General features: G+C 33.7%; 2 protein-coding genes across 3 annotated transcripts in view; one reads left to right on the top strand and one right to left on the bottom strand.

Moving 5' to 3' along the window:
* Window positions 1–465: 465 nt before the first annotated feature.
* LOC136344936 (uncharacterized) lies at window positions 466–2,118 on the top strand. Its single transcript, XM_066292845.1, has one exon. It carries the CDS (start codon window positions 492–494, stop codon window positions 1,539–1,541), a length of 1,050 nt encoding a protein of 349 aa, XP_066148942.1. The 5' UTR covers window positions 466–491; the 3' UTR covers window positions 1,542–2,118.
* A 2,199-nt stretch (window positions 2,119–4,317) lies between these two features.
* Window positions 4,318–15,085, bottom strand: part of sff (sugar-free frosting) — a 66,652-nt gene continuing 55,884 nt past the window's right edge. Inside the window, exons 7-15 of one of the 2 annotated variants that reach the window (XM_066293138.1) lie at window positions 13,103–13,302; window positions 12,828–13,049; window positions 12,646–12,785; window positions 12,372–12,587; window positions 12,182–12,319; window positions 11,961–12,127; window positions 11,718–11,901; window positions 11,495–11,658; window positions 4,318–11,182 (exon numbers count right to left, since the gene is read on the bottom strand). In XM_066293138.1, coding sequence (XP_066149235.1) covers window positions 10,955–11,182; window positions 11,495–11,658; window positions 11,718–11,901; window positions 11,961–12,127; window positions 12,182–12,319; window positions 12,372–12,587; window positions 12,646–12,785; window positions 12,828–13,049; window positions 13,103–13,302 — 1,659 coding nt within the window. In that variant the 3' untranslated portion in view covers window positions 4,318–10,954. The remainder of the gene's footprint in view (window positions 11,183–11,494; window positions 11,659–11,717; window positions 11,902–11,960; window positions 12,128–12,181; window positions 12,320–12,371; window positions 12,588–12,645; window positions 12,786–12,827; window positions 13,050–13,102; window positions 13,303–15,085) is intronic. The other variant, XM_066293139.1, reaches the window with a different exon arrangement.

Raw genomic sequence — 15,085 nt, 5'->3', positions numbered from 1 at the left:
CGTTTATAAATAAAAAAGGTATACCTCGTTGATGTTGCTACGAGGAGCCGTTTACGAGATAAATGCATTTTAGTAATTCAGGTGTAAGATTTTAGATTAAACAACTTATTTACTACAAAAAGGTACTCTTGATAAGACCTTTAATAATTCGCAGTAGTTTTACAAGAAAACTTAATTACCAAATCATGAATACAAAGAAATAAGAATATCACAAAAACTGTTCAAAGAGTCCACCATTTGCACGTATACAAAGGTTTATAAAATTAGCACAAAAAAGTTTAACAAATATTCTTTAGATAAAAATACGACTTTCAGAAATGTATTTGTCAGGTATTTAGTGTAAACGACTTGCTTTTACACGAACAATTTTTATTAGTTGTGTCCATTTTTACATCTAAATAAAAGTATTGTCAATAATTTTAATTAATTTGAAAATTAAATTTTCGAGACTTATCATGGCCGTGCAATATACCAATGAAGAGTATACTAATATGGTATTGGTGTTTGGATATTGTCAAGGAAATAGTCGTGAGTGTGTCAGAGTGTACACCGATAGGTTTCCGAATCGTCGTATACCAAGCCATCCAACTTTTGCTGCTGTGGAGAGACGTCTTCGGGAGACCGGTCAATTTGCTCCTTCAACCGTTGATTGTGGAAGGCACCGTTTTGTAAGGGTTGTTGAAGTCGAAGAAGAAATTTTGGAACGTTTCGAAGAAGATCCAGAAATATCCACCAGACGACTAGGTAGGGAAATAGGATTATCCAAAGATGTCGTTCATGGAGTACTTAAAGAAGAGTTGCTATATCCTTACCATAAGACGCCAGTTCAAGATCTTTTACAACATGATCCTAATATGCGCCTGGTTTTTTGTCGATTTTTTAATAGGCAAAGAGAAAGAGATTTAAATTTTGGTAACAATATTTTGTTTACCGATGAGGCGTGTTTTACAAGAAAAGGGGTAACCAATTTTCATAATGAACATGTTTATGCAGATGAAAATCCGCATGCAATAAAAGTAAAACATTTTCAACACGAATTCAAAATTAATGTGTGGGCTGGAATAATTAGTAATCATATTGTTGGTCCTGTCATTTTTCCACAAAGATTAACAGGGGAAATTTATTTGCAATATCTACAAAATTCGTTGCCAAATTTGTTAGAGAATTTACCTTTACAACTTCGGAGAGATATGTGGCTTATGCATGACGAAGCTCCACCACATTTTGCACTAAATGTTAGAAATCATTTAAATCAACAGTACCCAAATAAATGGATAGGCAGAGGTAATGACGCCCCTGTAAAATGGCCACCACGTTCTCCGGACTTAAATCCAATGGATTATTTTTTATGGGGACACCTTAAGTCCATGGTTTACATGACAACTGTCGATAACGAAGAACAACTGTGCCAACGTATTCAAGATGCAATAAATAATATTAGAAACGACGAAGAAGTTATGCAAAGAGTACATTTTAATTTTCTTCGGCATATAAACCTTTGTATACGTGCAAATGATGGACTCTTTGAACAGTTTTTGTGATATTCTTATTTCTTTGTATTCATGATTTGGTAATTAAGTTTTCTTGTAAAACTACTGCGAATTATTAAAGGTCTTATCAAGAGTACCTTTTTGTAGTAAATAAGTTGTTTAATCTAAAATCTTACACCTGAATTACTAAAATGCATTTATCTCGTAAACGGCTCCTCGTAGCAACATCAACGAGGTATACCTTTTTTATTTATAAACGATGACCAAATACACTACTGTATTCGAAAATCATTTATACCAGGAGGCAAAAAAGTTTCAATCAATTTAATACATGCGGTGGGCCGTAAGTGGCGCCCTCTACCAGGTAAGTGCAATTTATTAGCAGATATGAATTCGGCGTCTTGAAAAACTCCCCTACACCAACTTTCACGTTTTTATGTTGTACAGTATGGAAAATATGTTAAAAAATTGATTTTTAATTTTCAACTTTGACGCCCTCTAGCGCTGTTATTATCAACTTTTGGACTAGACTAAATATGGCTAAATCGTCTTGTTTTGATCTGAAGAATCTGTGGTAGAGCGTTGTAAAGACCTTTTACAGACACCCTGTATATTATTATTATTATTATTATAAAAATGCAAGAGTTAAGAAAAATTTTTTTTGCTAGGTAAAATGAGTTACTTGGCTATTATTTTTTTACTATAATTTCTTAAGTAGAAACTAATCTTCAAACTAGAATGAATTATTCACTAAACTGATATACAGGGAAGAAAAAAGAGTGGTCAAATTTTACTCCCTTATAATTTAGCATAACGTTCTTATTTCAAATGGAATATATACATTTTTATACAGGGTGTCCTACAAGTGTTTCATTATATTTCAGTGGGTAATAGTACATTGAAAAATAATATGACTCCCTATATAAACCATATTCCAATAATGCTTCATTAAGAAGATACAGGGTGTTAAACTTTACTTAAAAAATCTAACTTTTATTGATATATTCAAAACCGTTTGAGATATGTAAGTGAAATTTGGCATGTTTTGAGAGTTAATGTAGACGCATTTATTTATGCAAAAGAGCTATTTTTCGTTTCACCAGTGACGTGCGTACGGACACCTCTCAGCACATTTTTAAAGAAAAACATGGTGCGCCACTGCTTTTTATCAAAATAAAAATTATTTTTAGAAGTTTAATTTCATTTAGAAGAAAAATGCTCACTTGACTCTTTTTCGTCCGACGTATCGTTTGCCAGTAAAAAATTGAATACCGTCTATATGCACGATATTCTCTAAATGGTTTTAATAATATTAAGTTTGTTTTAAATATTATTTATTTGCTATAACATTATAGAAATTGTTCAAATTGGTGGCCATTTTGTTCAATACATAATTGAGCTCGCCTGTTCATTGATACTCTGATACGTTGAAATATTCCAGGTGTGTTTTAAGTTTAACACCCTGTATCTTCTTAATGAAGCATTATTGGAATATGGTTTATATAGGGAGTCATATTATTTTTCAATGTACTATTACCCACTGAAATATAATGAAACACTTGTGGGACACCCTGTATATTACTTTAAATCACTAATTAATTCTCTATCAATTGATACTAAAGTGTTCTATACCTATCTTTTACCGTTTTCCTATAATATGAAATTTTATTAAATGTCGTTTCAGTTAGATGGAGCACCCGCACATTTTCATAGAGATGCAAGAGAAATCCTCAACACTATGTTTCCCCGAAGATGAATTGGGCGAAGTGGTCCTCAGTTGTGGCCCGTAAGATCGCCCGATCTTACCAGTATGGATTTTTTTATGTGGAGCTACATTAAAGATGTAGTGTACAAATTACCACCAACAACAAAGGAGGACATGAAAATTCGAATTAAAAATGCATTCGAAGAAATAGCACCAGACATGTTATCAAAAGTGAAATTTTCTTTTCAAAAACGTTTTCAATTATCTATTGAAAATGATGGCCGTCATTTCGAATATTTACTGTAAATTTAAATTTTTTTTGGAAATCGCTTAAACTGTAATAAATACTTATAAAATTCGTCTTCTATAATTAGCTTTCTTTAATAACCATAGCAACCAATCCTAGGCATAACCTGATAATAATTTATATTATTTAATCTTATTATTGAAAATTAAATAAAATTTCATATTATGGGAAAACGATAAAAGATAGGTATAGAACATTATAGTATCAATTGAAAAGGAATTAATTAGTGATTCTAAGTAATACATAAATATGTATATATTCCATTTGAAATAAGAATGTTATGCTAAATTATAAGGGAGTAAAATTTGACCACTCTTTTTGCTTCCCTGTATATCAGTTTAGTGAATAATTCATTCTAGTTTGAAGATTAGTTTCTACTTAAGAAATCATAGTAAAAAAATAATAGCCAAGTAACTCATTTTACCTAGCAAAAAAATTTTTTCATAACTCTTGCATTTTTATATTTTCTAAAATTTCTCGACAAGCAATTGTTTTAGACCCAATGTGTGTTATACAAACTTGTACTATATTCTTCTTATAATTCCAAATATGTAATAAAATATAGGGTGTTCCATTAAAAAAAACATATGTTTGAGATGTATCTTTTTTTATATACACCCTGTATAAATGAAAATATTTTTAAAATGTACCTGGCAAGGTTCTACATACACCTCTAAAAACAATTTTCGATCAAATTACTAATAAGGACGTAATACCCCGAGGCGCTTTTGGTGCCCCACCCTGTAGACCTAAATTACTCGATTGGTTGTTTCTACTTACCGCTCCATTTTTTCCCCAATATACACAAAACAGTGTTTTACTTATTGTGCAAATTGATTTATTATTATCACAATATTATTTACAAGCACTTACACTTAATTTGTTATTATTAAGTTAATAAATTAGCGATCAATAACTGAAAACTTAAAAACAAACAGCAACGACATGATATAAACAAGAAATGCTATACTTATAATATATCTTACACTTGGACAATTGCAATATGAACATCATTAATTCATTATAATTAAAATATCGTTTTAACATTAATTAAATACGTTATTTTAGTAAGTTGAAATTTGTTTGATTATACGAAAGTAAAGAAAAAGCAGACTTGACTATTGCACGTGAATACCTCAGAGGTTTGAAGCAAAGAAATAGAAAATTAAGACGTACATAAGTAATAAATTACAAGTTTGCTATTAATCCCAAGACATGATATGTTCATAAAAATGCTCTCAAGTCTCAATACTCCTTAACTCAACAAAATTCCGTGTTTATGGTTATTCATTTCGCATATGTACGTATATCATATTAGTGAAATTTTACCGAACCTTTGATACATATGAAGTTGGATGAGGAGTAGTATTAATCTGTTCTATGATAAAAATTATTACTTATATACACAATCATTTTGCCTATCTAGGTAGTAACGTATGTTGATTCTCGCTAAAATCGGATGGGGTTTATCTTATATTCATATATTAAGTAATCCAAATAATCATTTATAACAATACGTTAATACGAATTAGATAATTTCGGACACACTGAAAGGGAACGAGTCAAAATACATAAGCACAGTTCTTGCGTATTTACATAAAGCCTCTTTATAACTATTATTATTATTTTTCTGGCGGGATTTTCTTTATTAAAAAACTAGCATTGGGAGATTATTTATTCTCCTTGTAGACGACAGTGTCATTTTCCTATTGATTTTAAGTCGGTTATTGTTACTTTAAAGTCACAATATGTTCCAAGTAAATATGTAACTGCATAGTGCCACATTTCTTCCTTTTAATTAAATATAGTTCAACCTCATCATTAATTTCAATACAGTCACCTATCCCTATCATCTTTATTTAATAGTAATACTTATACTTGGTGTTTTGGGTTATGAAACACTGGAGTCGTCTATAGTATAAAATACAGTTTTTAACCAAACTAATTTTTTAAACGATCTTCTGCTTTTTAAACTGTGCGAACGTGATATACACAGGATGAACCAATAAACAATGCTTCATTGAAAGGGTGGCAAGATAGTCAAAGTATTTGCTGGTCCAAGAGTCTAATGTTGAATAGTAAAAAAAAATTCATTTAACCTATTTATTAACCATGAGTTCAATGTTATCAAGATATGCATTTTAGGCCGAGTATACCAAATACCATTCCAAATAATTAGAAAAAGTTATTAATAAAATAAATAAATTGTTATCAGGATTCGAAAACTAAAATATATTTGTTTTTTGAATTTTTGTATCAGTCTGTAAATTATTTCATAATTATTTATTAAAATTGGTGATACATACATGCGGGTGTTCAAATAATGCAGATTTGAACAAGAACACAATGGCAACGCTGCGTTTAGCTTTTATTTCATGTTTTATTTTTTAATTTCAAATGAATAGACGTATGGGCAGGCAGAAGCAAAGTTGCCATGTGGAACAAAAAGTCTCTGTGATCTATGAAATTGTATAATATACATATATAGCAATAAATAAACGATCAAGAATGTTTTTAAAATGATTTATCTTTTTCCGAAACATGAAAAAAAAACGAGTAATTTCTTCTGGAATTGGGCCTTTTTGTGTGGTGTTTTTAGAAGAAGAAACTGCACAATCAAAATTTAAGGTGAAACCATAAGGTGGTTTGTGAAAGTCTCGAAAGATTTATCTTTATTCCAGAATTATTATTCAACAAATGACTGATTCAAAAATGGGAAATACTGTATGCATCGATAAAATTTTAATTTTAAAATAAAAAATGCTGTTTTTAATAGTTTAAGAAAAAAAATGTGCTGAAAAGGTCTTTTTCGAGTGTCTACAAAATTTAGGTCACTTCGAAAACGTTCTTTTGTTTGCCATTACGTCAAGTGAAGATATGGTTATATGTACAGAAAATGGTAGCGAGCAAGTAGAATTCTCAAATAAGTGTAGTGATTCTTCCTTAAATCTACTGGTTTTTATATCTACTTTAACCAAATATAAATTTTTCTAGGATTTAATCGATATCTCTCTGAGTTTTGTTTTTGGAGAAGATTTCAGTGGTGTACGTGAATATCAGAATTTTCTACAATTCACGAAATGGTCAGTTTGCAGAGGAGACAAGGGTGTATTGGTTTTCACAGGGGCGTTTCTAAGGGATTTTCTTTACAATTTTTCAAACATATTTTCTTTGTGTTTTGAACCTTTTCATAAGAAATTCTGACAAACTTAAATTTTTCTAATAATAAATTTAACTAAAACTTTTCTTGAATTGCGACGAGACATTTTGTGATTTCAAAGATCTCCTGCAATTAAGCATGAGAAATTTATTAATTATAAAATTGCATCTATCACCAATTCTGGATATATTAATGAATACCAATGTCGACCTACATACACTGACTTTCAAAAAAACCGCAACGCCAGGAAGAACGCATTGTATGTATTTGAAATTTTGGTATGATTGTAGACTTGTAAAGAGAAAAAAATGATAAAAATTTGAAGGTCGCATTTTAATGCGATATGAAGTTTTTCTTTACTTTTTTATCTGTGACGATCGTTCTTTTTACAAATTTTTTTACAGGCGGATAGCGATAAAGGTATTATTGTTATTACCATATTAAATGTGTGGTAGTGCAAAATGCCTCGTGTACGCCAAGATGCAGTTTTTCGACAGTTAACTCCCTTTGAAAGGGGAAGAATTGTTGGTATGCATGAGGCAGGTTTACCTTTTCGTGAAATTGCACGTAGATTGGATCGAAACGCATCAACAGTGCTAAGAGCTTGGAGAGATTGGTCTAACGAAGGATCAGTAAATCGTCATCGTGGTAGTAGCCGTCCAAGAATGACGAACCAACGCGAAGACCGGCGACTTCGTCGTTCAGCGAAAAGCGCCCCGTTTGAAACAATTCTGTCTCTTGGTGCTAACTAGGTAGCCACCCTAAATCGAAGGGTTTCCCTTAGTACGATGTATCGCAGAATTCGAAGTTTTGGACTAAATTCATATCGTCCTATGCGTCGGCTTCCATTATCACGAAACCACAGAGTGGCCCGCCTGGAGTGGTGTCGTCTGAGAGTGCAATGGGTGGATGAGTGGAAAAGAATCGTGTTCAGTGATGAGAGCCGATTTCGTTTATGGCGATCTGATGGACAGTTACATGTTAGCAGGCGCAGAGGAGAGCGATTAAATTTGGACTTCTTGGAAAGGCGTCATTCTGGTTTAACACCAGGTGTCATGGTTTGGGGTGCCATCCAGTATGGTAGTCGGTCTCCTCTTGTTTTCATTTATGATAAATTAAATGCTCAGAGGTACATTAATAGTGTTTTAGAACCGGTTCTTGTACCAAACATGCACGACCATCCTGGAAGCACGTTTCAACAGGATAATACGCGAAACATGTAGCCAATGATACTTTGAGTCATTTTGGGAGCTGAAAATTTGGGTACTTTGCCTTGGCCAGCTCGGTCTCCAGATTTGTCCCCAATAGAGCATGTATGGGATATAATGGGTCGGAGACTTCAACGTTTAGCTCGCCCTCCAGAGACCATAGATGAACTCCGCGAGCAGGTGCAGATTGCCTGGGATACAATACCACAGGAAGATATTGACAAATTAATTTTAAGCATGCCATGTCGCTTACAGGAATGTATTAATTTAAGAGGAGATACCACCCATTATTAAATTATTAAATTTTTTCACTTATTCACAATAATTTCCTTTTGACATTTTGATCGTTTTTATCTATTACCCGACCCAATGTAATGCCAGAATTTCAAACGTGTACGATGTGGTCTTCTTGGTGTTGCGGTTTTTTTTTAAGTCAGTGTATCTACCAACATACCTACAACTTTGAGCCTGCACAGTGTTTCTCCTTCTTCTACGCAGTAGTTAATATCAACAAATTTTATAAATAACTGAAAACGATTTTTCTAGCAAAATACAGGGTGTCCATTTTACCAGCCCCACTACTGGGATCTAAATTATCTTGGGACGAGCAATGTTGCATAAAGTACCGTAAAGATGTACAATTTAAGGCTTAGTAAGTATATGTTTTCAAATCGAAAGTGTTGCCAACACATTCTAAATATCCATGAAAAACTGAAACTTGAACTGAAACATCCTTAAGGACCTTTTTGGCGTACTCGTCAACAACGTTTTAAGTTTTTCTTTACTGCCCTTGTGGAAAATTTCCTGGATAAAAATTCATCAGTTGTTACTATTGTTGTTATAGATAATGTTGTTGCTTTAGTTAGAATCCAGTTGCCCCATTTAAGCCACCTTGCACCTCTTAAACTAACGAAGATCCCAATGGCTGGACGCGTAAAACCGGCATAATGCATCACTTCTACAATGTGTTCATATTAAAAACTAACCACATCAATTATGGAAAAAACAAAAATACATATGAAAGTACTGAATAAGGTGGTCTGCCACTTTGCGAAGGTGAACACTTGATATTATCTGTGTAAACTTAATTTTCACTTTTTGCCAATTCGCTACCCCCTCTTAAAAATTTTAAAAGACATCTTAAATGTATTTAAAAGTAAAAAATCTCGGTGCATTAAGAATCTCAATTTGTCAAAGCGTTTTCGAAAACACAAGAAAAAACTAATACCACAATTTCAACTACATGCAATCAATTTCGATCTTATCAGATGTTTCGGTATTCTTTTCTATTAAACAAGTAAATAAATGAATGTTTTTCATTAGAAGGAGCCTTTTTTATTCATCATTTTCGAAAACGCATTCAATTTACAAGGATTTCACAATTTAGTATTTGTTAAACAATGTACGATAGTGTAACATTAATATCTCAATTAAAGGATGTATATTGTATAAGAAAGGGTGCAAATTGTTTTAATTTATGGTGCGAATAACCAATTCTCTTGCCAGTCTGCTAGGGATTTTAAACAAAAAATATCCTCACAAAAATGTTTCTAATGTTCACATGAAGCAACTTCTAAAAAAATTTGCTACGTCAGGGTCATTGGTCAATTAAAAATTAAATCAAACGAAAATACTGAATGAGAATACCACCATTGAAGTGTTGGTGCAATTTGTAATTGAACCAACTACTCTACTTAGAAAAGTATCTCGTCAAAGTAGAATTTCAATCGCTTTCATTACAAGTGACAAAAATAGAGAAGTTTTACCTGTATAAAATTTAATTCATCAGACACTGGGTGAGGATAATCCCGATCAGAGAATTCTGTGCACATTTTATTTAAATGGTTTTGTTAATAACCAAAATTTTCATTATCAGTATGATGAAAAACCTCCTGTTTTTCGTGAAGTTCATACTCAGTAGCCTCAAAAAAATAATGTATGGGCTGGAATATTGGGAGATGCTGTAATTGGATTATTAATCGATGACAACATTGATAACGAAGTATACCTCTATATATTGTGAGAGGTAATTGATTATCTCGTAACAGACCATAGCAATATAAATAGATCACAGCAGTGATTGTTTACTGAAAAAAAAAAGATTTTTTTAAAAGACGAGACACTATCAAATTATGTCATGCGTGTGCAACATTGGTTTGATGACCAATTTCCGGGTAGAGAGATTGACAGAAGAAGAGTAATCAAATAGCCTCCAAGGTTTCCTGATTTAACGTCCTTGAATTTTTTCCTTTGGGGTCATTTTAAATCAATAGTTTATAAATCAAATCTTGAAAATATTAATTAACTAAAATATATAACCGCAGAATGTGGTGTCATTACTAAAGGCACTTTTCAAAGGGGCCAACAGGAGTTTCAAAGTAGATTATATTTGTGTTTAGGGCAAAAGAGAAATCGTTTTGAACAAATAGTGACTTAAATGTGCCAAAATTACAAGTTTAAAGATGTTATTCCGACATATTCGCTACAGGTAAGGTAATGTTTGTAACCACATTTACAAATAATATTAAATTGACTTTTCTTTAGTTTTTTCTTGACTTTTGGAAAACATTTTGATAAATCGAGTCTCTTAAAATACCAATGTTTTATACTTTTGATTACCTTTAACATGAAGTGAAACTCGGTCGGAGTGCCATTTAGAATTTTCAAATAAGGGTAGCGGGGAGGCAAGGGATTTAGGTTTGTGCAGGCAACGTGAAATGTGTTCTCTCTCTCAATCTGAGAGACCACCTTACTCAGTAGTTTCATATGTATATCCGTTTTTACGATATTTGAGGTAGTAAGTTTTCAAATGAACACACTGTATATACATATCTCTTCTTCATTTCAAAGATTGGATTCCTCTTTAACCCAGATTCAGGACTCTTTATCCCTTTTAATCTGATTCAAGTACAAAAATCCCAGCTACTAGCTATTAGTGAACAATGCCGCTCTTCACGCCTTCCGGAAATAATCCCCATACCATTCATGCAAAACCTCACCGAGAGCAAGCTTCCTCAACACCAACAACTCGTAGGAAAACCGAATAAACTTCCGTACCCTAGAGAAAAGTAGGACTATCCAATATTACGCAATAGAGCTGCCGGACATTGTTGTTATGCAGGTTTTCTCGCAGGAATCTGTGTTTTCCGAATTGGATCGAACCGCCTTCGGGGTACCAGGCGGGTTCTGCTCAAGGGTTTCCGTATTGTTGTTGGTAGACGCCCTTCTTGCGACGTCGCGGGACGCCGCTCGGACGTCGAAAACGCTGCATTCACTCTCGAGGTCGCTGCCTTCGAGCTGAAGTACATTTACCTGAAATCAAAGTTAAGTATAATTTTTAATTAACTAATTTCTTTAATGTAAACATTCAAAGTCATTCATTAATGAACTCCATTAAAGCTTATCGATTTTATAAATTCGAAAAATACGCCACCAATTTATAGGAAATTTGTTTTTGCCTCTCAATCAACTCAAAAAATCTAGGAAAAAAAAGTCCACGTTGGAGTGTTTTTGCAGGACAAGAAAATCGCTGAAGAACTTATTGTCACGCTTTGATACCTTTTTCGATGATACCTAGGAAATTTCACTTATTAACACATTTACTCATTAATTAACTAATATTACCTGTCGAGTGCTTAAATACAGTTCGCTGGAGTCCGACCCACAGCTCGAACTTTCACTCAAGTCTGTAGCGAACTTCCTTTGAGCCCTAGGGCTAGGGGGAGGCCTTCTCGTACACACTTGAGCTTGAATATGTTCACACACTCTCCTAAACCGTCTTATATTACCTAATAAAATTCACCAATTTGTCAAGAACTGCCAGTTTATAATGAATTAAATTACTTACCTGACAATAATGTAAACGTAATGGCGTACAAATGCTCTTTAGTATTCTCGGTTTGCTTCGTAATTATGGAGATATCAACTTGGAACCGCACATGCCGCTGGAACATGGCTGGACCTGTGGTTCCTCTCTTATATTCTACTCTAAATGACATTGGACTTGACACTGAATGACTAAGCTCCGCTATCTAACATCATGTATAAATTATTGATAATATATTTTCAGTTACTGTAATGTCAGACTTACGGATAAAAAGGCATGTATCAGGTCAGCCTTAACAGTGGCCAGAGGCTTTCCTTTTACTAATATAGTAAAAGTTTCGTCTTTCTCCGTTGTCATCAGACTTCCAAACCAAGATTTCTTAGTTAGTTCTGGTGAGGATTCGGGTGTCAAGTGAACCTCCTCTGAAGAAGCTATTTAAGATAGTTTCATAGAATAACTTAAGAACTCAGTATGAAATTACTCACTTTGCAATTTCCTTCTGTGGAACCTTGGAGAACCTAGGAAGCTATTTTTGATAGTGGTCAATCTTGACCGCCAGTGGTGGCTGGTGGTGCTTAAATGCGGCGAGCCGGGCGGAGTCATTGGGGTTAAAATGTTAGAACCTTTTTGGGAAATTATTAACTATAGCACATCGGATTACTAAATCATAATCACCTGTAACTAAACTGTTGGTGTCATTCTCAGGCGACGTCATAGAGACCGAAGTACCGCCACTACTGTTGGCCCTATGGTGAGTGGGGGTAGATGGTGGAGGGGTTACAGTTACATGGGTATTAGATACATGTGCGGAAGCTCGATGCGCAGGAGTCATAGAGACTGGTAAATGGGAGGACGGCGTAGTACGTTGGCTGACTGGCGAGGACATCCCCGCTTTGTTCACACAACACATTACTATTGCCATATTCCACATATCGAACGAAAAACTTACAGTGAGTATTCACAGAGGAACTATTGAACATCACAGGACTCGAAGCCCCAGATGATCTCGTTGGGGAATGAATGCTGAGGTTACTGTGAGTGCTCCCAGTTGAGGGGCTTCTCCTGGCGTGATGACGCCTACTCGGAATCCTACAGTAATTTCTTGAGATGAATTTCAATAAATTCACTTACTTGTAATGAGATCTTCTAGGAGTTAATGGTGACCCTTCACTGATTTGTCCGAATTGCAAACTAGTTTGCCCATTCACCCTGCAAGTATCTATTCTCTTCTTAGGAGGGTCTACAGCCTCAGTAGATCGTATCCTCAAAACTGAGTCTACGTCGTCCTCAAAAGCAGGCCTCCGGCGTTTTCGCTCCAAGAGAAGGAAGTAGATTACTTTCTCCGTGTTGTGACTGAGTAAAAATTTCTTATTAAGAATTAAAATTTCTTGTAATACGAAGCCAACCTAGGGCTGAGCAAATGCTGAATCAGTTTCTCCTTTTCTTTGAAACAGCCCAAGCTGCAAATGGCTTGTAAAACGTCGGGATCAACGGCGTCGATGGACGGTAACACATGGGTTTGGACCACTTCCATCATGGGCTGTTCCAGTTCTAATTCTCCTTTGCCACCCGCGGTGACCCAGGGGTGTTTGTTTATATCTGACAGCTGGAATTGAAAAAGTTTTTAATTCTAATGTTCTGGAAATATTAGTAATCCAAACACAAATGCGTCCTATTTCGTGAATGGAAATAGATGAGGGAATGGAATTTTTATTTAGCCCTTTTTAAAATATTTTATGAGTCTTCTTGGAATATCCGGGAATCCAGAATCCCCATAGGAATTTTAACAACGTTCTTGACAATTTTTTCGATTTTTTTTATACTGCGTTTGTTTTCACAGACTTTAGGGAATTGAAGTTTCTATAAGCAACAATGTAAAAAACGGTTACTATGACTTTTTTCTGTCATTTGTGATTTTTTCAAAATTCGGTGTGTTTTCAAAGGAATTTTCACATATTTTTTAGAATTATTCGAATTTACATTGACACTTTTTAAAACATTTTTAATTGAGATTTTCCTCAAACTTCAAAAACTCTTTCAGAGTCGTTTTATTTTCGAAGAATATTTAATAGCTTTCAGGGTTTTCAAGTCAAGTCCATGAGAGTTTTGGACTTTAGATTTTTCAAGGAAATATGTTTCTAGTCATTTTTAGATATTTTTTTAAATTACGAAAATTCTTTGGAATGTCAGGTATTTTTGAAAGATACATGTTCACTTCGACAAAGTGTTACCTTTCGAAATAATTTGTAATTTCCCTCTAAAAATTAAGAAAAATCTCTCATTCTGTGCGTTTAAACTCTCATTTACCACCACTACTTGGAGTGGCCTATGACATATCTTACCCTGAGTAAGATATAAGCATTGTTGTCTGGTACACGCTCTCAAATAAAGACGGAATATATAATAAACGTGCAACTGAATTAGCTCCTATTTTATTACTTCGCACAATACCATCAATGCCATAGCTGTCATCTTAGCCTATGCTCATGTCGTTAAAAGAGATAGCTTATTGCTTCAGAGAGGTTAGCGGTGAATTTAATTCCTTGGAAAAAGGCATAGTGCTGGGAAATGAGAAATTTATGTAATAGCAAAACCAGACAATTTGTCTTATAGATAAATCTATACACAAGGTATCCCTGAAATGACTCCACAACGCGTGATCCAAAAATTCTTTAACCAAAAATAAGACATTCTAGGCAAATTTACCTATATTCAATGATGCTTTGTTTGGCCTCTACAGGGCGCTAAAGTTTTTAAATTAATATACAGGGTGTCCCACAAGTGTTTCATTATATTTCAGTGGGTAATAGTACATTGAAAAATAATATGACTCCCTATATAAACCATATTCCAATAATGCTTCATTAAGAAGATACAGGGTGTTAAACTTAAAACACACCTGGAATATTTCAACGTATCAGAGTATCAATGAACAGGCGAGCTCAATTATGTATTGAACAAAATGGCCACCAATTTGAACAATTTCTATAATGTTATAGCAAATAAATAATATTTAAAACAAACTTAATATTATTAAAACCATTTAGAGAATATCGTGCATATAGACGGTATTCAATTTTTTACTGGCAAACGATACGTCGGACGAAAAAGAGTCAAGTGAGCATTTTTCTTATAAATGAAATTAAACTTCTAAAAATAATTTTTATTTTGATAAAAAGCAGTGGCGCACCATGTTTTTCTTTAAAAATGTGCTGAGAGGTGTCCGTACGCACGTCACTGGTGAAACGAAAAATAGCTCTTTTACATAAATAAATGCGTCTACATTAACTCTCAAAACATGCCAAATTTCACTTACATATCTCAAACGGTTTTGAATATATCAATAAAAGTTAGATTTTTTAAGTAAAGTTTAACACCCTGTATCTTCT

This window comes from Euwallacea fornicatus, chromosome 18, assembly GCF_040115645.1.
Source record: "Euwallacea fornicatus isolate EFF26 chromosome 18, ASM4011564v1, whole genome shotgun sequence".
Classification (NCBI taxonomy): domain Eukaryota; kingdom Metazoa; phylum Arthropoda; class Insecta; order Coleoptera; family Curculionidae; genus Euwallacea; species Euwallacea fornicatus.
Note: the sequence above shows the minus strand (reverse complement) of the source record. Positions and strands in the feature narration are given on the sequence as shown.

Bases quoted from the DNA above. Each gene is read 5' to 3' on its own strand.
- LOC136344936 (XM_066292845.1), top strand. From the start codon at position 492: ATGGTATTGGTGTTTGGATATTGTCAAGGAAATAGTCGTGAGTGTGTC.